Here is a 23,093-nt window from a genome sequence, read left to right on the forward strand (position 1 = left end):
GAAGACACTTTACATAGTACGTAAGGGCTTCGAGCACCGAACGAAGTTGTTTCTCATTGGCTAGTAATAGCATAAGCAAGGGTGTCTGGCAAGGAGACAACCTAGGAAAAGCTCTTTACCTCCTGTTTACAGGAGGTATTCAGAGAATTCAATTAGGAAGAGTTTGGGATAATAGTTAATGGAGAATAGTCTAGTAATCTTCGATTCGTAGACGACACTGCCTTGTTAAGTCGACCAGGAGATGAACTGCAAAGCATTATCAATGAGTTAGATAGGCAGAGCAGAACGGTAGGTCTGAAAATTAATATGCAGAAACCCAAACTAATGTTTAACTGTCTTGGAAAGGAACAGCAGTTTACGTTTGGTAGTGAGGGGCTGGAAGTGGAAAGAGAATACGTCTACATAGGGCAGATATTGACCGCAGATCTGGTTCATGAGAGCGAAATAACTAGCAGAATAAGAATGGGGTAGAACGCATTTGGCAGGTTCTCTCAGACCATGAATGCCTGTTTACCAGCATTCCTCAAGAGAAATGCATATGCCAGCTATATCTTGCTGATACTCTCCTATGGGGAAAAAACTTGGAGGATAATGGAAAGGGTTCAACTTAAATAGAGGAGCACTCGGCGAGATACGGAGAGGAAAATGATCGATGTAAAGTTAAGAGGCAGGAAGAGGACAGAGTGGGTCAGGGAACATTCTAGTTGAAATGAAGAGAAAGAAATGGGTGTGGGCACGTCTTGTGGTGCGAAGGCAAAGTAACCGATGGTCCTTAAGACTAACGAAGTGGCTTCCAAGAGATGGCAAGCGTAGCAGGAGGTGGCCGTACTTTAGGTGGGTGCATGACATTAGAAGTTTGTGGGGGTAGGATGGCCGCACCTAGCACAGGACAATGTTAATTGGAGAGATATGGGAAATTCCTTGTTTTTTCAGTGGGCGTAGTCAGGATGACGATGATGATGATGATGGCTAGTATTGATGCCGCTATGATAGCCTCTGTGATCACTACTGTAGATTGCACTACCTGCGGCCATCCTATCGCCGCAAGCTTTTAATGTTATCCGCCCACTTAAATTTCTGTCGCCTCATGCTACGCTTGCCATCGCTTGGAATCTATTCCGTTAGTCTTAAAGACTATCGGTTACCTTCCTTTCGTACTACAAGACCTGCCCACGCCCATTTCTTCCTCTTGATTTCAACTAAGATGTTCTCTGACCCACTCTGCCCTCTTCCTGTCTCTTAACAGTACACCTGTCATTTTCCTTTCCGTAGCTCACGAAGGGCTGCACTGAGTTTGTGATCTAAGTAGTTCAACACAAGACCAGCTTGCTTGGACACCACTTTTATTTATGAAGCAACTGTGGAGTATTGTTAGGTGCTGTTACGAACATAACCATAGGAGTGGTCTAACGTTGTCACACATGGCAAAATTTTTCATGTAAAATTTGCCCTGTGCTCGCACTGAGTAGTTCAGCCTGCCACAGAAGACAAGTTGGGTGTGTTTTGGACAATAGCGGAATGCCACGAGTCTGCTAAGGGGTATCTGCGCTTATATACATTGTAGTAGGGCAGTATTGCTATAAGCGAAAGATGGTGTTTGAAAAAGTCTTCCAATTGAAAAATGCGCTTCTCTAGAATTTTTCGTTGTCTTCCTTACAGAATGTACACTTTTCAGCCTTCACTGTCACGCCTCTTTGAGCCAGCAGCTTTACAACGGCTTTTAAGTTTTCCGGATTCTCTGCTCTTGACTTCCTTTTCGTAACATGCGACACCCCGCTGTTCCTTCAACGTAGTATTTATTAATGTCTAGAAAAATTAAGACGTTCATAAAACATGAAAGGAGAAAACTTTCAGGGAACCGCCATTTATGACGACTGACAGCGAGTGTTCGTCGCCAAGACTGCCTAAGTGCAGTCTTCTTCTAGGTTTTTCTTCAATCATCGGAAATTACTGGCCTCCAGAAGTCCGGCGGATATTTCATCCATATGAGGTAGCTTGTATAGGTCCGTTCCCAGAAGCAGATATTTTGGTATATTATAATCACGCAAGCGAATATTCGTCTTCCTAGATGACCGGTACTGCCGATGTTGCAAAATCTCTTCTTGCGGTTAGTTTGACGACAAAAGACCACATTCTTTCTCATTTCTTTTCAAAAGAAGCGTTACGAAGAAAGTGTACATTTCTCGTCTTTAAGAACCTTGTAAGAGTATTTCCTTTAGAGACACTTCTGCTGTCTCATGTGGTGCCTTGCTCTTTTCTGAAAGGAAGCCACGCTATTTTTTCAAGACTTCGCCCTCTCGGCGTCTCCTTCGGCGCCAATCACACCACGTGCTTCTTCTTTATCCAAGTTGTAGTTTGTTCTAGCTCTTGTTTGTTCACGATTGTTAGAAGACAGCATTCCAGTCAAAGCGAAAGTATTCGAACTACTGCCGACCGAGGAGTGACGAGCAACTTTGTTCATTTGCGTGCAAAGGGAAAGGAAAGGCATTTCCCTGAGTTGGGCTGAACATCAATGTGGTGTAATGCAGGCAGCACAAGGCCTCCTCATTATGTGCGCAGCCGAATGCGCGTGGCTTGTAGTTCGAGGAGCGGAAAGAGATCACTCGTTGTTGTGATATAGAAAAAGTCTCGTTGATGACATGGGCACTGCTGCTGCCGTATCCAACACTCCATCAACCAAGACACTGACCAGTATTGACTTCGAGCAGGTGACGCTGTTTAGAGCCACGTCTCTGTACTCAGCACTTCCGTACGCTACTGCCCTTGTTCTATTTCTCTTTTGTTTGCATATACGCTAAAAATTCCCTTCCTTCCCCCGGCGGTAATACGCTGAGGCACTTGCATGGAATCTGCGCAACTCTGGTTCGAGGAAGAACTTCGGAAAAGAACCTCCAGTGTCAGCTTTGCTGCCATAAATCTCGCATAGAAAAAGTCGCCTCTGGCAGAGGTTATTTGTGTTGTGCATGTCAGAAAGAGCACCTCCAGCGTTGTGCACTAGCATTGCGTTATTTTTGGTGTTTCTGATCGTTAAGGCTCGTTCAGCAGTGTTCTGAAACGTCAAATTACTACCTTGTGCGGAATCAAAACTTTGGATGTCCGCTCTGTGCAGGCACTAGACGAACATATTTCTTAAGGCTTCATTTAAAAATGGTGCGATTTCGCCAATACCAGGATGTGGGGACAAGTGTTTCTAGTTTCCCTGGCTTACGCTATGTGGCAAATTTCTTTCAACGTTCAAAATTAGCGCCTCGACCCCATTGGTGACTCACGAAAGAGAATGATCGAGTGGCTGCTGAATAGAAAATGATAGGTCGCTATGCTTTTCTGCACTGGGTGGGCGCTGTCCCGAATCCCCGGTAATGCGATTGAGAAAACGTACGCAGTTCGGTAACGAACTCAGTTATAGGCACTTTCAACCCATGGTGGTAAAATTTGGCTCCCACAAATTTTGTAGGGCTAAGGAAACAGATGAGTGTCAACTGACTTCCGTCCCTTGACAAAGCTTTTGCTTGGCGGCAGACTGGGTGTGGTCAGGGGCTCAACCACGCTGTAGCTTGTGGGGTCATGAGTCCGAAGAAATTCAAGAATGCCACGCCTTTATCTAGTTCAGGTTTCTTCTTGAACAGCAAAAATGATTGGTTTGGTTTGGTTTATGGGGTTTAACGTCCCAAAGCGACTAATGCTATGAGAGACGCCGTAGTGGAGGGCTCCGGAAATTTCGACCACCTGGGGTTCTTTAACGTGCACTGACATTGCACAGCACACGGGCCTCTAGAATTTCTCCTCCAAAGAAATTCTAGCCGCCGCGACCGGGATCGAACCCGCGTCTTTTGGGTCAGCAGCCGAGCACCATAACCGCTGAGCCACCGCGGCGGCGCAAAAATGATTGACACTAACCTTTCATGGTATGAAGTCTAGTCCTCGAGGAGCCGTCAAATGGATCGTCGTGACAATGTCGCCCCATATCATTCATCACAGGCGGATTTTTTTCCCTTAGCGCCGACCAGGAGATACGCACTGAACTCGCAGTGATTTCCGCAGGCCTCGATGGGATCCTCGTCGTCATGGCTATTTGAAAAAAAAAATACACAATGAATAAGAGCATGTTGTCGACTACAGCGCGGTTTGCTAAGCGATTCCATGGGCAGATGAACCGGGCGCTGCGGGCTCGAAAAATGAGACGGAGAGATCGAACGACCCCTGCCCTTGACAGGCATGATCTTGTCTCTGCGATGTCAAGGGCAGTCTGCTTGTGGCCGGGGACTTGAGCCGAAAAGCCACTCTATACGTAGATAATTGCTAACAGAATGAAGAGCTAGCCCACGTTTCCGGCAGCCAAGAGAGCAGCTTGGTTTGATAGGTGTACTTTGCACAAGAAGACACTGACACAATTAATCGCATAATACGTGTAGCTAGGGGTGTGGGAATATTCGAAACGTCGATTAGTTTGAGATTAGCACTCACGTATTGATTCACTTCACACCACGAGCTCATTATTTGAGCTCTTCGAACCTCTTAAATAGTCAGAAGTCGCGTGCTTATTGTTCATCTCTACTCGCGGCCCAACATGCAACATTTTCAAACAACAGTATCTTACACGTATCATGGAATCCAACTTGTTCTTTCCTCATAGAAACTGCTGCGAGCACGTGGCAGAACACCGCCCGCGGTAATGCTAGGCCTTGCATTAAGTGACGGACATACACAGCTGCCGCGACGCGGCAGCTGCGTTCTCGCGAGTCGGAAAGCAGCACCACGCGGCAAGTCAATGCGCCATGCCCCAATGTAGTCGACACCTGGCTGTGTACCCAACTGGCAGCTATCCTTTCGTTGTAGGCCACTACTACAAAAGGGACAGGGCACGCGGAAACACGTGTGGAGGAAGGGGTGACGATGCGGTGTGCGTGCCCTGTAGCGGTTGTTTTGCGCGATCTACATGCTGCTAAAAGCGGGCTTTCTTTGCGATGCTGCACCGCAGCTGCGCCCGGACAAGGTTGCGCTAACGCCAGGTTGCGGGCGTTCTTGCCCTGCGCGGAGTTCCAAGGCTGTAAGGGAAGCCGATTAAATCTACTCTGATCGTATTTCTTTTACTCTCTTTCGATGGTTGAATGAGTGTGCGAGGCCTACGCACGCTTATATTTGTCGCCGGTCTGTTGTCCCGAATGGCTCCGGTGGTGCGAACAGTTGCAATGTCACTATGGCGTCAAGCGAGGCGCTCTCAAAACTAAATGAAGCTTTCACGTTTTGGTTGCCTTTGCGCATTAACATTGCCAAAAGCGAACATCATCAATCAGAAATAAGGAAGAGAATGGTGACGGCTTTAACCAGCATTACCCGTCATTATTTAAAGCCCACTGGAGAGAGTGTTCTCAATTTCTCTCATTAGTGTTTTTAGCAAAGTGTTGGTATTTTATCCGTGTGTACCTTACGGTACCAAGCTTATTACTGCTGAAGCGCCGAAAACTCGTGGCGGCCACGGTATCTACGTGAGGTCACTCAGTAGTATCGGTTGGCCGTGTGCAGTTGTACGAAGCATTCCGGTTGCAATAAGTATCTCTAAAGCGGAGAGCAGCTTCGCAGCACGAATTACATCATTTAAAGTCCAGGCTAGGCATTAATTAAACGGCAGTGGTGGCAAGTCACTGGCGGGCCAATAATAAAGCCCGCAGGTGATCATGCCATTTATTCCCATCAAAATAATGTTTGAAGATGTGTGTAGTTATTTCTGTTTGCATATGGTTGTTTGGTAACAAAGAGGGAAAGCGCCTCAAGTACGTCATGATGGGTTCCTCATTATAGCTTCACATTGTTTAGGCGGCGCTACCGTTGGCATACTGCAGTCGCGCCTGTGCTCAAGGAAGGCAGGGAGACACAAACAGTCGTGTCGTAATTATTAAAATTGCAACTGATATTAAACAGCAGCTTCGCTGGCTAAGAAAATGCGAGTGCTGCTTAAGGAAGGCTTTCCGACGTACTGGCAGCAAGAATGGCGGGCGCGCGTCTCAAAACAGCACTGCGGGTTTTCCCGCTCGCGCCACTCTTGCAGGAAAGAAGCTCGGACGTCGAAGAAAGGGCCATTAGAAGACGGTTTTCGCGGCCTCCAAGCCTCTTTGAGCCTGGCTTGAAGTCCGCACACGCACCGCTTCTGCTCCCGTTTTCGAAGTTTGCTGCCTCGGCGAGTTTAGGGTGGACCTAGGAAAGCTAACGGCGAGGCGCAGAGCAACTTGTCATGGGCGGGTAAATCTAGGGAGAGGTCACGCGAGGAAAAGCGGTCTCCAATCATCTCCTTTCCCTTCCCTTGGAGTAGGTGCGGTACCAGCGCTCTTATCAGCCGTGTCGTGGGCGCCGCGTCGTTGGACTCAGATTATTACTAAAGATTCCTGGCTTGCATAACGAAGTTTTCGCTCACCTTGATCGGTTCCAGATGAAGGAGCCAATGTTTTCTTGCTGATAATTTGTTTTTCACCGATAAGTAGTGGCATTCGTTTTATTTTTGGTATTGCTGTCTCTTCTGTCTTGGGTTTGATATTCTGCAGTGCAGAATATCAAACTGTCGATTCAAACATTATGTGAACAGTTTACGTTTTTTAATCACGAAAGTGTTTTTTTTTTTTCTGCTAGCCATTTCACTTATGTATTTTGCTGTGCATACACTGTGCGGCATTTTTTTTGGCTGCACAAAAGACGTGATTTTAATGCTGTCTTGTTTGCTTTATTAATTTTTATTCGAGCTAGAAAGTTTTTGATTTTAATGTTTGTGGTGATTGTGAGGCTTCCACTGTGGATTATAAGAGCAGTTTTCAATGGTCTAGCTGATACGCCTTGGTTGTGCTGCTCAGCTTTTTTTTGCGTTTTGCATCGAGCATGTGTTCTGTGCCAGGCACTGCAATATTTCTGTCAGCCATGAGAAGACATGTTCCTATATACTATAATAGCTCAGGGAATTGTCTGTGAAAATTACAGTTTCATCTGGGGTTGCCTAATGCGGTGTATTTTCTTATTTGTGATACCTATGAGAACCTATTTTTATTTTTGATAGCTGCGGAAAAACTCCACTGCAGTGGGATAGGATCTAAAATCCTCTTTCTTTTGCCCCCAAGGTTTCGAGGCTTCTTTCTGCGCAGGTACATAAAAAATAATGTTTTCATTGATGGGCCTGCCAGTGCACAAGATCTTAAGGGGAGGATCATCACAGAATGCGCTGCAGTTTAGCCTGCAATGCTAGGGTGCGTGCCTGGTTGGGTACGTGAGCGATACATGATTTGTGTTGCGGCGGAGGGGCAGCATTTCGAGAGTTTCCTGTAAAAGTTGTGTGCTTCTAGTACCGCTTCTTGTTCGCATGTTACTCCACAACTTGTAATTTTCCCAGTAAGGCATAACTTCAATAAAGTGTTTCCGTCAAATCTGGGCACGTTGATTAGCTGCTGGGACGTAAGCATTCAATTCTCTTTTTTGTGGTTCAGAATTTCAAGTTGGTAGCTTTATTTTTTTACTTGAAGATATCCAACTCCAAGAGTGCTGCCAATCAACCATGGTAGGAACGTTCACTTCTATAAGAACTTGCGTTATGTAGGTTTTTTAAATAAGCAAGTTTACTTAAGCTAGCCATTAACAAAAGTTATTTCAATGGCGAAATGTATCAGGCACTGAAATTCATTTGCACTGTCAAAATTTGGCATAATTTCATGCAGCCGCCTGCGAAGGTAACTTTTTCTCGCGCCATAACGCGCTCTTAAAATTTTATGGATGCAATTTTTTTTCCCTGCTTGACTGCTTAGAGGACGAGCTGCAATTCTGCAAATACAACATGTCCTTTAAAACACATTTAGGGAACATGTCCTCTGAAACAAATTAAGGGAGGTTAATAAACGTGGTTAGTTACACCTATAACCAATTAAATCATTCTAGCTCTTACCTGGTTCCCGCCGTCTCCCTTGATATAGGTACAGAACTAAAATATATTTAAATAAAGTACCCTTATTGTTTTAGTTCTAGTCCTTCTAATTAAACCGCCCTGTATAGTCGTCACTGATTGCGGAAAACATTTTCATCAGCTGGAATGTCAGTAGTCATGCAGGCATTGAGTGATCAGAGTGTGGAAGAGCTGTATGTAAAGGTGCCAGAAAATGCCTAAAGAGAACGCAGAGCCACCTCAACCCTTAACAGGACACGTCATAGAACAGCGATCGCGAAATGTGCCAAGCAGAGAGACGCAAGCTCTCCGCTGGCAATGGTAGCACTCTTGAGAGCAGTTTAGAGGGTGGGAGTAGGAAGGGCTGGCGATAAGTCAGTGGAAGTGGCTAATCGAAAGGGGCATTGCTGCGCGCAACTGCGGACCTAAACACGGGCAGCAGAACTGTGGCGCTAAAACTTATAGAGAAAAGTAATGTGGAGAACCACACAAAGAGGAACAAAGAGCCCGCTTACAAGAAGCAAATTAGGCCACCTAGTTTACAGTTTTGTCTCATTTTCATGCAGTCTAAACCTTCAGTTAGTTTCGAGAAAACGAAAGACGCATAAATATATGACTTTGTAATAAGGCAGTAATTACCCGTTGACATCCACCTGAGCGCAGCCATATGGCTACAAAGAAAAGCTATACAACTTTCTCAGAAACTTCATACTTCAAGAAAAATTCGTCCTGGTCCGGAGTTTGAACCCGTGAACACCGCTTCACCGGAGCAGTCGCTCTTCCAATTGAGCTAACCGGGACGGCTAGTTATTGGTAGGGCGAGAGCGAATTGATCAATAGCTCGAAGTGGGAACTGTGTTGGTCAAATCTGGTGGTAGGGCGAGAGCGAATTGATCAATAACTCAAAGTGGGAACTGCGTTGGTCAAATGTGGAGATAGGGCGAGAGCGAATTGATCAATAACTAGAAGTGGGAACTGTGTTGGTCAAATCTGGTGGTAGGGCGAGAGCGAATTGATCAATAACTCGAAGTGGGAACTGTGTTGGTCAAATGTGGAGATAGGGCGAGAGCGAATTGATCAATAACTAGAATTGGGAACTGTGTTGGTCAAATGTGGTGGTAGGGCTAGAGCGAATTGATCAATAACTAGAAGTGGAAACTGTGTTGGTCAAATGTGGAGATAGGTCGAGAGCGAATTGATCAATAACTCGAAGTGAGAACTGTGTTGGTCAAATGTGGAGATAGGGCGAGAGCGAATTGATCAATAACTCGAAGTGGGAAATGTGTTGGTCAAATCTGGTGGTAGGGCGAGAGCGAATTGATCAATAACTCGAAGTGGGAACTGTGTTGGTCAAATCTGATGGTAGGGCGAGAGTGAATTGATCAATAACTCGAAGTGGGAACTGTGTTGGTCAAATCTGGTGGTAGGGCGAGAGCGAATTGATCAATAACTCGAAGTGGGAACTGTGTTGGTCATATGTGGAGATAGGGCGAGAGCGAATTGATCAACAACTCGAAGTGGGAAATGTGTTGGTCAAATCTGGTGGTAGGGCGAGAGCGAATTGATCAATAACTCGAAGTGGGAACTGTGTTGGTCAAATCTGGTGGTAGGGCGAGAGCGAATTGATCAATAACTCGAAGTGGGAACTGTGTTGGTCAAATCTGGTGGTAGGGCGAGAGCGAATTGATCAATAACTCGAAGTGGGAACTGTGTTGGTCAAATGTGGAGATAGGGCGAGAGCGAATTGATAAATAACTAGAAGTGGGAACTGTGTTGGTCAAATGTGGCGGTAGGGCGAGAGCGAATTGATCAATAACTCGAAGTGGGAACTGTGTTGGTCAAATGTGGAGATAGGGCGAGAGCGAATTGATAAATAACTAGAAGTGGGAACTGTGTAGGTCAAATGTGGCGGTAGGGCTAAAGCGAATTGATCAAGAAGTAGGAACTGTGCTGGTCAAATGTGGTGGTAGGGCGAGAGCGAATTGATCATTAACTCTGAGTGGGAACTGTGTTGGCTAAATGTTTGACCAACACATTTGACCAACACAGTTCCCACTTCGAGTTATTGATCAATTTGCTCTCGCCCTACCATATGCTTGCCGTCCCGGTTAGCTCAATTGGTAGAACTACTGCTCTGGAAAAGCGGTGGTCCCGGGTTCGAACCCCGGACCAGGACGAATTTTTCTTTAACTACGAAGTTTCTCAGAAAGCTGTATAGCTTTCCTTTGTAGCCGTATTGCTGCGCTCGGGTGTATGTCAATGAGTAATTACTCCCTTATTATAAATCTACTCAACCTTGGGGCTTTCTCCTAAGCATCCTCCTAAACAGTTTTCCTGTCCGTTTTGTCCAGTGAGGCTGCTTGATGTTTTCATTCCTCTTTCGCAAATTTATTACTCTTGGGAAGAGTTTCTGCACTTGTACGCTCTATTTTGCGTAAGACAATTTGCAAAGACGCTCTATTGGTCATTCAGGTATGGTATAATATAACAAAGTAACGGCAATGCCTTAGTAGTTGTAGGATATTTGAGACGCAGTTTGGTTGGAATGTTTAGAGCTTACTTCTACTTCTCATTACCGATATTAGGAAATGGAGCTCACCATACACAGGCTTAACCTAATATTGGGTCCGCTATTTTGGTAAATGCGGGAACCTGATAAATGTAGGACTTTTTGCCAGTGTGCGTTTTGGTACATATCGAGCCCGTATCCCGTAGGGTTTGAATGGATGCTGCTGGCTGAGTCCATCTCAGTTCACATCATAAGCTCTCAGCTTCGTCAACACCTGGCTCGATGTGTTTTCGCACATTGCCGTGACGCGTTGGAGAGCATAGCAGAAAATGTGCGCTAGGACAATCTTGCTTCCTCGGGTATGCCATGTGCTTTGGTCGTATAGGAGCTATCCAAAATGTCACAGCGCCTTTGTGGAGCAGCACGTCACTCAGAGCGTGTCTTCTGCTCTGAGTGACACAAGCATATTTACATTAAAAAGTAAACCGAAGAGCACCTGTGGTAAGTCTCGTTATCGGCATGTTTAAAAAGACTTTTTAACGCAATTTGTCAAATCCTTATGTTATCCTTTTAATGCATAAAAGCTGATATTCTCATTAACTTCCTATCAGTGATGATACACGAAACCGTCTCTATTTTTTGCGCTGTTCATGGCGTTTGGGTCCAAAGGCCCATACTAACACACCATGTTTGAGTGGCTTTCGGCCATGCGGCTGTACAAACCATAGCAGGTGGAGCCTCAATAGCAAAGTAGCTCCTCAGTAAACACTTTTGGGGCTCCAAGTGTATCCATTGTTTACATATTTCGTACAGTGTGCTGCCTAATCCAGCCTTGTCCCCTTCAGGTTTGGGATCACATAGCCCATTATTTTCGTAACGCACATCTATGGTTGTCGAAAGAAACCGCAGGTGCCTGAAGTTGCGTTTTGTTATTTTGTTTGCTTACTTCTTATAGGTTCTTCAGAGCCTAAAGATGAAGCAGCATCAAACACTGGAAGGTAAGTTTGTGCAAAAGGATTCATTAAGGTGCACTTGAAGGTGGTATTAGAGCCTGCTTTCTCAGCCGACCTGTAAAATGACCTTGCCTACAGCGACCTACGCACTACAACGTACTCAAGTCGTCATTGGACTGAGCTGATGGATACCTTTGGAGTACTATCTGTACGAATTTGAACCTAAACGCCGCCAAATGATAGTTGAAACAAATAATTAATGCACTAGAGAAAACCAAGTGCGCCACAAAATTTTACTGTGCTGCTTTAAATTTCTAAAGCCATCTCTCAACATCAAAAATTTTACAGCGGCGTCTGTTAAGATCCCGTTCCGGTGTTTCGCGTCGTAGTAGTAGGTCGTAGTCCATGCGTTGCCATTTGTACCACTCGAAAGGTGGTCACTGCGGAAGTAGGAGGCTATGATATTTGTGGAGGAAGCCGTAACCGCTGGGTGGATACGACCGGAACCATCCGGAGGGTGTTTGCCGTGGAAGGAGGAGGGTACGACTAGAACGCAAGACGCAGCCCGTTGGTGGTTGCCACGGCAACCAGTATTTACTCTGGAAGGTGGTTACCGTGGTAGGAGAATAGTATGGCGTGAGCGGAGGAATCCGAAACCGGCGGTTGGTTATCATGGAAGGAGGAGGTATCCTCGAGTGGGGAGTAAAGCCGTAGGATGGTTACCGTGGGAGGAGGCGTCACCGGTGGGTGGGTGCCACGCGAACCACCCGGTGGGTAGTTACCCTGGAAGGAAGAGGGTTGGCGAGAGGAGAGGAAAGCGTAACCGGAAGGTGGTTACCACGGGAATCATTCACAAGATGGTTACCGCGGAAGACGGCAGGTGCGGCGGGAGTGAATGAATCCCCAACGGAAGGGTGGTTACAGTAGAAAGTGGAACGTATGGTGAGACACTACGGCGCAAACAGGGCGTGGCTGCTACGGGAGCCTATCTGAGGGTAGTTACTCAGGAAGAAGGAGCAGGGGGGTTACTTATAAACAGGAGGGTTTGGTGAGCGAGAAGGAATTCGTAGCAGGAAGGTTCTTGCCACGGGAACAATCGAGAGGATGGTTACCATAGAAGGAGGAGGGAAAATATGGCCAGAACTTAGAAATGTAGCATGGTCCATCTGCGAGAGGTACAGCAAAATGCGCCGCCCTAGAAGATTATCTTTGGTGCCGCTTGTGCGCCCGAAGTTTTATCGAAATGTGAAGATCTTTAGATAATCACAAGTAGTTCATGTTGCGTTCTATGCACTTCTATATTGGAAATTACAAAATTCATGGATACATAGCTTGCGTCCATAAATTATCCTGGAGCACACATCAAGAATGCACAAAGCTGAAAAAATTGGGATGACGGATAGAAAAAGACTGTACGAATATTTTTTAACTCTGCCAAGGTATTTCGCACGATGTGATTATTCGAAAACATCTGAAAGCGTATTGCACTGCAGCAGTTTTCGGCCTGCATTCCGAGCACAGCGCCTCCCTTTTTCAGAAAGTAGAGCCGGTGAGGTGCACCGTAAGACGAGGCTGCAAATTTCGTGCGGGAGATGGGGGAGACAGTGGGATTACCACATCCCCAAGCATCGCTTAGTACGGCGGAAATATCGCATTAAGCATCGCTTAGTACGGCGGGAATATCGCATTAATATATAAGGTCTGAAAACTTCTAGTTTCTCCTCGATATACGTTGTCCCCTGTTTTGTGCGCCAGAAATGGAAATACCGGCACAAGCTACGCGAACTGAAGTCTCTGCTTTATTTCACGGTTGTGCTGTTATTCAGCAGATTATGGGGGCTGCATATATTGCATTGCCTGTTCGCGCCCCACTGCAGTGAGCTCTCAGTGGTTGACACAAGTCCATAAAGTGGGTTTCTTCACAGCTAGAATGGGTTTCGAGCCTTTAAGAAGAGCATTGTTAGAAGTTCATCTACCAGCGGAAATATTGTGCACCTGCTGATGCTGCCAATGGATATTTATACATGGCTGAAAACCTGAATAGAACGTAACAAAAATATAAACAATTCCTTCCTTTTTAAATAATCAAATTCTTTGTTATTGTGGATTTTCTTGAAATTTGCAATGTTTCATCACCAAGTTTTGTATTTTTTTACTAAATACGCGCGTCGTATAGAGCACAACGCAAATTTGTTCTGGTTATAGCTTCTGAGTGCAAGAACTCCCAATTTGCATATAAAGTTACCTGTGCACTAACGTTCCAAAATTGTTTTCAAAACACGGAAGTTGAGAAATCGGCTTGGAAGTAGCAGGAACGTCAAACATCTGATGCCACAGTTCTGCGAGGGAATTTGTATTTACCCTCAATGAATTATTTACGCTTTCACTCTACTGAATGCTTTTACTCTAAGCCAAGGCTTCACGCATGCTACGAAGTTTTTCTAGAGAATGAGGTTGAGCAGGGGTAGATAAAATATTGTGTTGGTGGGTGGCAGCTGGCTGGCTATGGTGGTGGGGTGGTGGGCGAAGGTGGCTCGAGAGTGATGCTTTTGCAGAGAAGCTGGCATTCTGACTGCACCTTTCGACTCAGTTTCGTTGCCGCTTTTCCCTGCTGGTGTTGCGTGGGGTTCTTGTGGTGGAGACCCTGTGGAGGGTGCAGGCATGCTCTAAACACGAATTGGTCTACATAGGAATAAAGAGGGAGGAGCTCTCCTCTGGCGCACCCTCATTTAGAGGCAGGGTAAGCTGCCCAAGCCTTGGGATAGATTTTGTCTAAAAAAGTATGGCAAACTTACGGTTATAAATGAAAATGAATTCTCTCTTCAAAAACATACCAATTTCTAGCTGCTACGAAGATTTTAACCCAGGCTTTGACTTCAAGATCTACGGTGCCACGTTTAAAAGCTGCCTGCTATTTCCAACTCCACCAGTTGAGTAAAGTACTGTACTTTCCACTGCGAATTGGCCACCGTTGCCAAGAGTGAGGACTCTGTATAGTTTCCGATCAACGTGTGCTCCGGTTTTTATGTTGAATACCGTGCCCCAAAGCGGTGTGCGGCAGAGGACCGCTTACTCCGTTTTGACTCGCATAAAGGCTTATTCATGCTTGGTTCTAGGTGGATTGTGGTTCATATGCGCTTCTGGAGGGCGGAGCTTGGTGGATGGGCGACGGAGGGTGAAGTTAGGCATGGGTTGGGCGCCAGATTTAGGGTGGCTGGTGGGTTGTGCCTCTGCACAGGTGAGGAGGAGGCTCTTCGCTTGGGCTAAAAGCTTTAGTTGTACAGCCATCAGAACATCAATCACAAGATTCTTCTCAACAAGCTCGAATAGTAAGGCATGAGGGGTGCACGGCTCGCGTTCTTATCCTCCTATCTTTGAATGAGGCACTGATTTGTCTAAATAACTAAAATACAATCGCAAACCAAAGAATTAGTGTCAGGTGTACAACAGGAAAGTGATCTTGGGCCGCTTATTTTCAGTTTTTACGTGAATGATCTAGTATCTATTTATCAAAAAGCAAAATTCGTAGTGTATGCAGACCACACAAGCATTTTCTTATCTTCCCACAATAACACACAATTAATGCAAATAACAAATGAACTTCTTGGCAGGCGTTCTGTTTTGGTCAAGACAAATTGTCTGCAGGTCAACTGTAATAAAACCAATGCTCTAATATGTCGATTTCAAGATGAACAAATACGATAGCTTTACACTGTAATGTTCTAGTCTATGCATATTGAGGTCGTGAACACAATTCAAATTCTTGTTATAACCTTGTCCAGCAACTTACAATGGAATGATCACACACACTCAGTTTTCAATAACTACAGCAGAACAGTTCGTATGTCATGTCGCAATACACGCATTTTCTCTACTTCTGTTAAAATACTACTATACAATGCTTCGTTTCCCGCGCACATTAATTACTGTGATTATTTATGGGGTAAAACCGCACAATCAAATCTTGATAACATATTAGTCATGCAGAAAAGGGCGCTGGGTATTATTTTGCTTCCTATACTTAACTCACTGACCCTCTCTTCGACAAGTGCTACTTAGAAAAAATCCAAGCCCTTTACACATATACACAAGTGCGGGTTTTTTATTTAAGTACAAATAAGCTTAACTTTACCGGAAATTGCCAATGCACTGAAAAATCGACCCGCTTACAGTACGCGCCGCACAGAAATGTTCAACGTTATTTGACATAAGACAAATTGCAGAAAACCTTAATAAACTCCCTAAATGAAATAGGCATTGGCATCCGAAACATGAACCATTCGGTAAGGAAACCTTCCCTACAGTCCTATACCTATTTATGACTGTATGAAATCTAACATATTTCTCTTCATTATTTTCTCTAAAGAGAAAATTGCTGGTCAGTTGCTTAAAGTATACTAGGAAAAGGAACCGGCGAAAAAAACACCCAGGACTAGAGGAAATACGCAGAGTCACTGGACTTACAGCTGATTTATTATTGACACAGCCACGTACTTAAAACCGCCTTCCTGCGGAAGCACGCATGAAAAAATGCAAAGTGAGGCCATGATTCAAATACCCGACAAAAAATGGCACTCTTTCTCGGTGATAGCTACGGATGGAATACTATGCAGGTCAGCTTATTCATTTTCATTAGAAATGTCTGGAGAAACTCGCATTCTTGTCTAGTGTTTCCTCATCGAATTATTGCGGTTCGGTGAAACAAAGGTGAACAATAAGTGCATTTTTTTACATACAAGACCAGGTTGGTTGCTGTACCTAATCTACAGGAGTTGCCGTGCTCTCCGAGACGTTCGTTCAAACATTGGCCAGTTTTTATATCTTTGTTTATTTAGTTATGGGCTTAAGTTTATGGAGGTTTAACGTCCCAAAGCGACCCAAGGTATGAGGGACGCCGTAGTGAAGGTCTCCGAAAAATTCAACCACATGGGGTTCTTCAACATGCACACGACATGGGCGTCTAGAATTTAGCCTCCATCGAAATCTGGCCACCGCGGCCGGGATCAAACCCGCGTCCTTCTGGTCACCAGCCGAGCGTCATAAGCACTGAGCCACCGCGGTGGCTTGCTATATGTTTGTAATATTTTCCTCTAGGAGAGGCAATCTGTAGAAATTTCGTGTTCATCGTTTGCATACTCAGCTTACGATTATCTTGATTTGAAACTTGATTATTGAAAGTGTCACGATGTACTTAGTATGCCATGCATTTCCGAGCTGCTGAATGTAATGGCTGCCGGGGGCCTTTCGAGCTGCTATCTCGGCCATCTCCATTATTTGCACTGAAAATCAATAAAGACAGAAATAAAGAGAAAAAGATTCCCAGGTAAGGGGTAGTGTAACGGTGCTCTCGTAGTACTAACTAGGCTCCTTTTAAATAATCACAAATGTACCCTCATGATTTTCAAACATGTCCTTGCAAGATATTTTACGTTATCCACAACCGATGTTTGCACAAAAAAAAAATGGTGTGCGCAAAGTGCGATCACTGTAAAACCACTTTGATATGCTCCACCAGCAATATTACGCAGGAAGGTTTAAAGCGTATGAAATTTAAACAGTATACAATATGAGGACAAATTATAGAAATAGAAAAACCGGACTTTCATTTGCTATTAAAACTCATAGCGCTTTGTGCTTTCTGAAGTTTCTGCAATAATATTTCTCTGTTCGTAAATTATATGTCCGCTAGTTTAACATTGATAAGTAGATAAGTTTCCTTAGAATGCAGAAGGAAAGCTGGCGGTTCTACGTAATTGTTTATATGAACACCTCCAACGTTACCAAAATAATTTTCCTTCGCCCTGTGGGCGAAATTTTAGAAAAAAGAACAAAATTGTAGAATTGGCGAAAATGACAGGAAGAAATTTACAAAAAGCATAAATTGCCACAGAAATTTTAATGTCTATTCTCGGAACATATTTTCAGCTCTTCGTAACCCAAATTTGCAAAAATAGCAGTTCCGGGAAGCTTCAAAACTCTTTTCTTTGACAAAAATAATGCAGGTAGATTATTTTCAGTTAGCAAACAATGACATTTAAAAATATTACGTAAATCAAGGCATCCCGCAAAATTTCGCATTAAGTGTCTGGGGCGTGGATGCGCACGTGTGCTTGCAAGTCTCTGATGCTGGAAGCTCCATCCTCCTCACCTATTCGCCACCGAGCAGCCTGTCGGGTACCGCTGCGCCATTTTTTGCCAGAAACACACGAAGACATCTTGATTTTTTATCTGCTCTCATTTTTGTTCTGCTTGATGCCAGCTGCCGTGTAGATTGAAATGTCTAAGCTCCTCGTCAGTCAGTATGGAGAAGCTTCACAAATTAGGGTTCGCTCATTGGTTGCGACTGAAATATCTTGGTTCTCTTTTGTACACGCTAAGGAAATAGATTGTATGGCGTGTCGCAATGGGTGAGGTACTCCTTACTTTTACCACGCTCTCCTTTTTCCAGAAATAAGCGATGCACTTGAATTTTGTGTATCGCATACGTGTTGCACTTGTCCTGGGAATCGGCGTCAGTAATTCTTGATAGTTGTCTTTATTACGTCCAGTCATTTTGTATAAATCAGTGCTGCAGTCAATTATTTTTCACTACTGAATTGCCGAACTCTTCTGTGGTGTCACAGTGCCGCTCACCCTGAGAGGGTCCTGAATGCTGTCCGGTTAACCCGTCTGAGGCCGCGGTTCGTTTGTTGCAGTGTAATTTGTACGATATCGTGAATTCAGGGTTGCAGCCCCCCGGAGCGACGCAGTGTTCTCGTCTTTTTTTGAATCTCACTTTAGATGTCTCCTGTAGCCTGCAACATGGGTGGCGCTGGTAGAACACACTCAAAGGGTAGGTCACACGCAACACACTTGAAGTAGCTACATGGCCAGCCATGGCCGTAGCTCAGACAACAAAAAAAATGGCTGAGGCTTAACTTGGTTAACCCTGGTCAGATGCGAAGCATATTGATGGCTAGGCTTGGTAATACATGGCTTTCCTTGGTTGAATACTTGCTCATTTTAATACAACCACTAGAAGCCTTCGTCGTGGGGGAAGACAACGACATGGCTACAGCGGAACGCCGACTAACCCCGAGACGCGCGTTGGGTGGGCGCATGTATTGCTACGGAAGCCGCGTCCGCCTGCCCGGTGGAGCGAGCGTTTCACCTACACCGAGTGTGAACGCGCGTTCGAAATGCGCGGGAATGCCGCTCGAGGACATTCCGGTGTCTGTGCGATGGCATCGTTCTCCCTCTCCCAGCGCGTGACGGCGATCTGTCGTGACGTCATGTGTCACGTGGTGTGACGTCACTGTACCACGTGGTCTGCACGGCATGCAACCACAGCGACGGCGCGAGGTGGACCCCCATCTTCCTCTGTCGTGACGTCATGTGTCACGTGGTATGTCACGTGGTGTGACGTCACTGTACCACGTGGTGTGCACGGCGTGTAACCACGGCGAAGGGCTGTAGTATACCTCCGTCTTCCTCTGTCGTGACGTCATGTGTCAGGTAGTAGGTCACGTGGTGTGACGTCACTGTACCACGTGGTGTGCACGGCGCGTAACCACGGCGAAGGGCTGTAGTGTACCTCCCTCTTCCTCTGTCGTGACGTCATGTGTCACGTGGTGTGACGTCACTGTACCACGTGGTGTGCACGGCGCGTAACCACGGCGAAGGGCTGTAGTGTACCTCTAGTAAAATGCTTCGCATAAAAGGCCATCGTAGCTCAGTTTGGAGAGCACCTTAGCGACATAGGGAGGTCGAGGTTTCTGTTCCCACCGACGGAGTGTAGCTGTTTTTGTGCTCCTCTCTAATAGATTATCTTTTGCTTAAAAAGTGTGCATTAGTTTTTCCTTGAACGCTACCACAAATAAAAAAAAACATTCTTTCTTGCGTTCCTTGATTTTGTTCACTGATGACGGCCTTTATTTGAAGCTTTCAGCAGTCGCTCTTGCGGGTATATTTCTAGATTGGCATCGCCTTTGCGTTTTAGATAGTTCCAGTAAAAAAAGACGCGAGAATCAAATCCAAAACACAGCTAAATACTTCAGCTATAATAGTGTAGTAAGTTTTCTGTAGTGGTGTCGCTACGAGAGAGGGCATCACAATGCTGTCTACAGGAAATACACAAAAATTTGGCTTTAATTAAAGTTCATGTCTCAGAATTCGACGTAAGTCTGTCGTGATGACAGAAAAAAATGTGCTGTGTATCTAGATAAGGCTGCAGCTTAGTACAGGGAAAGAACAATGTATTTCAGTTAGCTATAGCCCTGTACTGAAGCATATTCTGTTTCAGAACAGCATTTGATGTGAAAGAATCCTTAAAAATAAAAAGCCGGTCATCGCCCGAAATGTAGCGCTGTAATCTGTGCTACATCAAGAGAATCTTAATGCAGGAACGTATGCCTGCTGACCCATGATTTCCGCTTCCCAAGGCGTTCTTGGTCTCGCTCCTCTTCTTTGGTCCACGATCTCGCCGGACGCTTCCTTAGGCGATCGTGCTCTTCTGTGGTGGAGATCTCTCATGTCGCTTCCGAAACCGACCGTGTTCTCGTCGACCGGCAGCAGTACTCGTGCAAGGTTCTGCCGATGTGGACGCAGTTTTGATCGGTCATAGTAAAACAGCTGAGGAAAATCAGAGGCCAGTCCAACTGGTCGTTCTACCTTGAGCACCGGGTGATAAAAGACTAGCGCTGATAATGCACACCCGCAGATTGGCCCCGACGCATACGCAGGCAAGCGCGCACCTCACCGACACGTGGCGATTCTTGTGTTCAGATGCGCGGATAGAGCACCGCAGTGCGCACGCGCTGCAGACTCCTCCGACCTGCCACTGCCTCGTGTTACAACAGTTTTTCTTTACGATGCCTTGGGTGTCTGCCTTCGCGACGTCTTTATTGTAGGAGCCGTCGCGGTCGTTCTGTGGTTATGGAGCTCGGCTGCTGACCCGAAAGACGCCGGTTTGATCCCGGACGCGCCGGTGCCGATTCGATGGAGTTAAATTGCTAGAGGTCGTTGTACTGTGTGATGTCAGTGCACGTTAAAGGCTCCTAGTGCGTCAAAATTATCCGGAGCTCTTCACTATGGCGTCCTTCAGTCTCTGAGTCGCTTTGGCAGGTTAAGCCCGATAAAACCAGCCCTTATTGTAAGGGATAAAATATGAAACCCAGAGTAGTTGGCGCAGCTCAAATTAACGATATCCCGAAATAACTGTAGCATGAATCAGGATGCGAATATATAGAACATCCTTTAAGCAGTATGGTGTCGCTTACGCAAGTCCTAGTAGTGCAGCTTTGGACGGACAAAATCGGACTGACAAAACTTGCAGACAAACAGCGGCGAGAGTTTACCAATTGAAGCATTCCTACACTAGTAATGACTCCATTCCCTGTAGCAGTTATTGATGCAATTATTAATGTTTGTCATCGGTGACAGTCAGTCTTGTCACATACTCCTTCAGACAACTCAGTTAGAATATCAGCCTAATTCGAATAGGTCTGGAACGGGAAACTTAACTCTCGCCTGAAGTGAATGTGTGAGTGTTCTGCACATTATCCATAGTTTGTCATGTGCGTTTTCATCATTGTTACCTTCACTGAACGTAATGAACTTCATGTAGCCGTTTTCTTCCTTTTCGTTCATAAGTAGGTAAGGTTGGCACATTCAACAGATTTTCTTCTCTGCGACTGGGGCATGCGCAATTTCATACTGATGTGCAGTGCTAGTTTAAAGTAGACACAGCCTGACTCAGCGCCCGTGTCATTGTAAGTCTAGTTTGTTTTCTGAAGGCCGGAGATAATACATTTGAAAGCAGTGAAACCCAGACAATGCCAGTTTAAAGAAAGCCTAGAGCCGGATGCATTCACACCCTCGGCTCCAAGCAATTTGAATGCATCGTAGCAAAATGGTGTCGATGTGTTCTTGTAGGCTGAAGGGTTTGCTTCTTTGGGGTGAAAGGTCATGTTGGGGCTATGCACGCTTGGAATCTTATGGATAATGTATTTTCACTTGCCTTCCTAATGAGTTTGGATTGACAAAAAAGCCTGGACTTATTTTAGGTAGCCACGATGTGCGGCATGCATTTCACTGTGAAGGATATCTTACCCCTAGCGGCAACGACGGTCAGCTTTTTGGACACCCCATTTCAAAATTTTTCTCCAGGTGGATAGCTTTAATCCCAGGAAGTCAGTGATGCCGGCTACATTTACTATACCTGCAGGAGAGAATCGTCGTGCCACTTCGTGTCTGAAAATTAAGAGTCACTTTACCAAACCAAGAAATGCAGACGGACTTCGCGTAGTTTAACGGCGCGCCTGGTACTCTCACTTATTCTCTCAGGGGGTGGTATGTTTTACTAATGGACACTATACTGCCGTTAATTTTGTGTTGCATGAACAGCTCCGTATTATAAAGTAAATATCTTGGCATAAACAGTTAAAAAATCATACTAAAATTTTGCTTTTCTGGAAGTGTGCGATGCGCGCGAACTCCTACATTTTATCACCCATTCACTTTATTCGCGTAATATATGAGGGTCTAGTACAGGGAACGGAACATGGAGGTTTTCCCGGGTAGCAGAAAGCAGCGTGTTTGACGCACCTGTTGATTCTTTTCTGGCTGCAGCACTGTGGGCCAAGATGATGGTCAGTAATGATGTGAGCACTGAAGAGGGTGACGAAGTCTACTACATGAGCCTAGGCCGTGGAAGCAATTACTCCAGGGATGGTAAGTGGCGGTAACTTTTACGCCGCTTTATATACTGTGGCTGAAACACTCGCGTAGATTACCCCTATATTTCGCACGCTCTTGTTTCCTTATTTCAAGTAGTTCGAAAATTGCAGTTCCTTATGCAAAACGCCATCTTGCTGCCAGCATTTGCCGCGTCCTTCATGCTATGAAATACCAGCGTCTATTGGCGGGTGGGTACCTTTGCGAGGATCGAATCCTCCTCTTAAAAAGGAAGCGCAAGCAAGACGACCAAAAAATGAAAGGTAGACGACGAAACAAGCATATTTGAAGTATATAATCCCTTAAGAGAACTTCTTGCTGGGCTAGTTGGTAATTCATTGTAAAGTAAAGGCGCCAAAAACCACACGCACAAAAGACAAGAGAACGGGCCAGAGCGCCACTCACAACTAGTTCGTTTTGCAGAACCCAGATACATACATACACAGCCAGCGCCTGCCCGGGGAACAAAATTACGCATAAATGTGATAACGAACGCTCAAAAAACTTTTTTTGCGCCTGATACAGAGATACAGGTGTTTCGCTGACACACGAACTGCCTTTCTTACTGACATAGAATGCTTCCCCTATTGAAAAATCCGGTATCGCGGCAAACCGGATTTTACCGGAACATATCGGTTTCCCAGGCAGCACGCCAGCATTGTACCAACAATGGCTCATTGTTGGAATACATTGGCATCAATATTGGGCTGGCATTGGCATAGGAGCACATTACTACATTTTCCAACCTTGGCCCATACTTCATACCAAGATTGTTCCATTGTTCAGCCATTCTGGCACTGCCAGTATGGGCATATCACTGGCCTATCCACTCATACTTCATTGGTCCTGCAAGTATCGGTCCAATGTTCAGCCATGCTGGTGCTACCAATACGTACTGAATATCAGCTATTCCATTGATGTCCCATTGTTGATGCCAATATTAGTCCCATGGATAGCCATTCTGGCCATACCAATATGTACTGAAAACCGGCTACTCCTTTCATAT

The 23,093-nt window shown here is 45.3% G+C and overlaps 1 protein-coding gene and 1 non-coding gene across 2 annotated transcripts in view; both read left to right on the top strand.

The window, feature by feature from the left end:
• The window catches only part of LOC149326383 (uncharacterized), a 101,155-nt gene extending 79,057 nt beyond the window's left edge, over positions 1 to 22,098 (top strand). The window contains exon 5 of the mRNA XM_089564557.1: positions 21,983 to 22,098. Coding sequence (XP_089420683.1) covers positions 21,983 to 22,098 — 116 coding nt within the window. The remainder of the gene's footprint in view (positions 1 to 21,982) is intronic.
• On the top strand, positions 10,015 to 10,088 carry TRNAS-GGA (transfer RNA serine (anticodon GGA)). Its single transcript has one exon. It is a non-coding gene; the product is annotated as a tRNA-Ser (tRNA).
• Positions 22,099 to 23,093: the final 995 nt, after the last annotated feature.

Source organism: Amblyomma mixtum, chromosome 10 (genome assembly GCF_055824585.1).
Source record: "Amblyomma mixtum isolate Tamu chromosome 10, ASM5582458v1, whole genome shotgun sequence".
Classification (NCBI taxonomy): Eukaryota; Metazoa; Arthropoda; class Arachnida; order Ixodida; family Ixodidae; genus Amblyomma; species Amblyomma mixtum.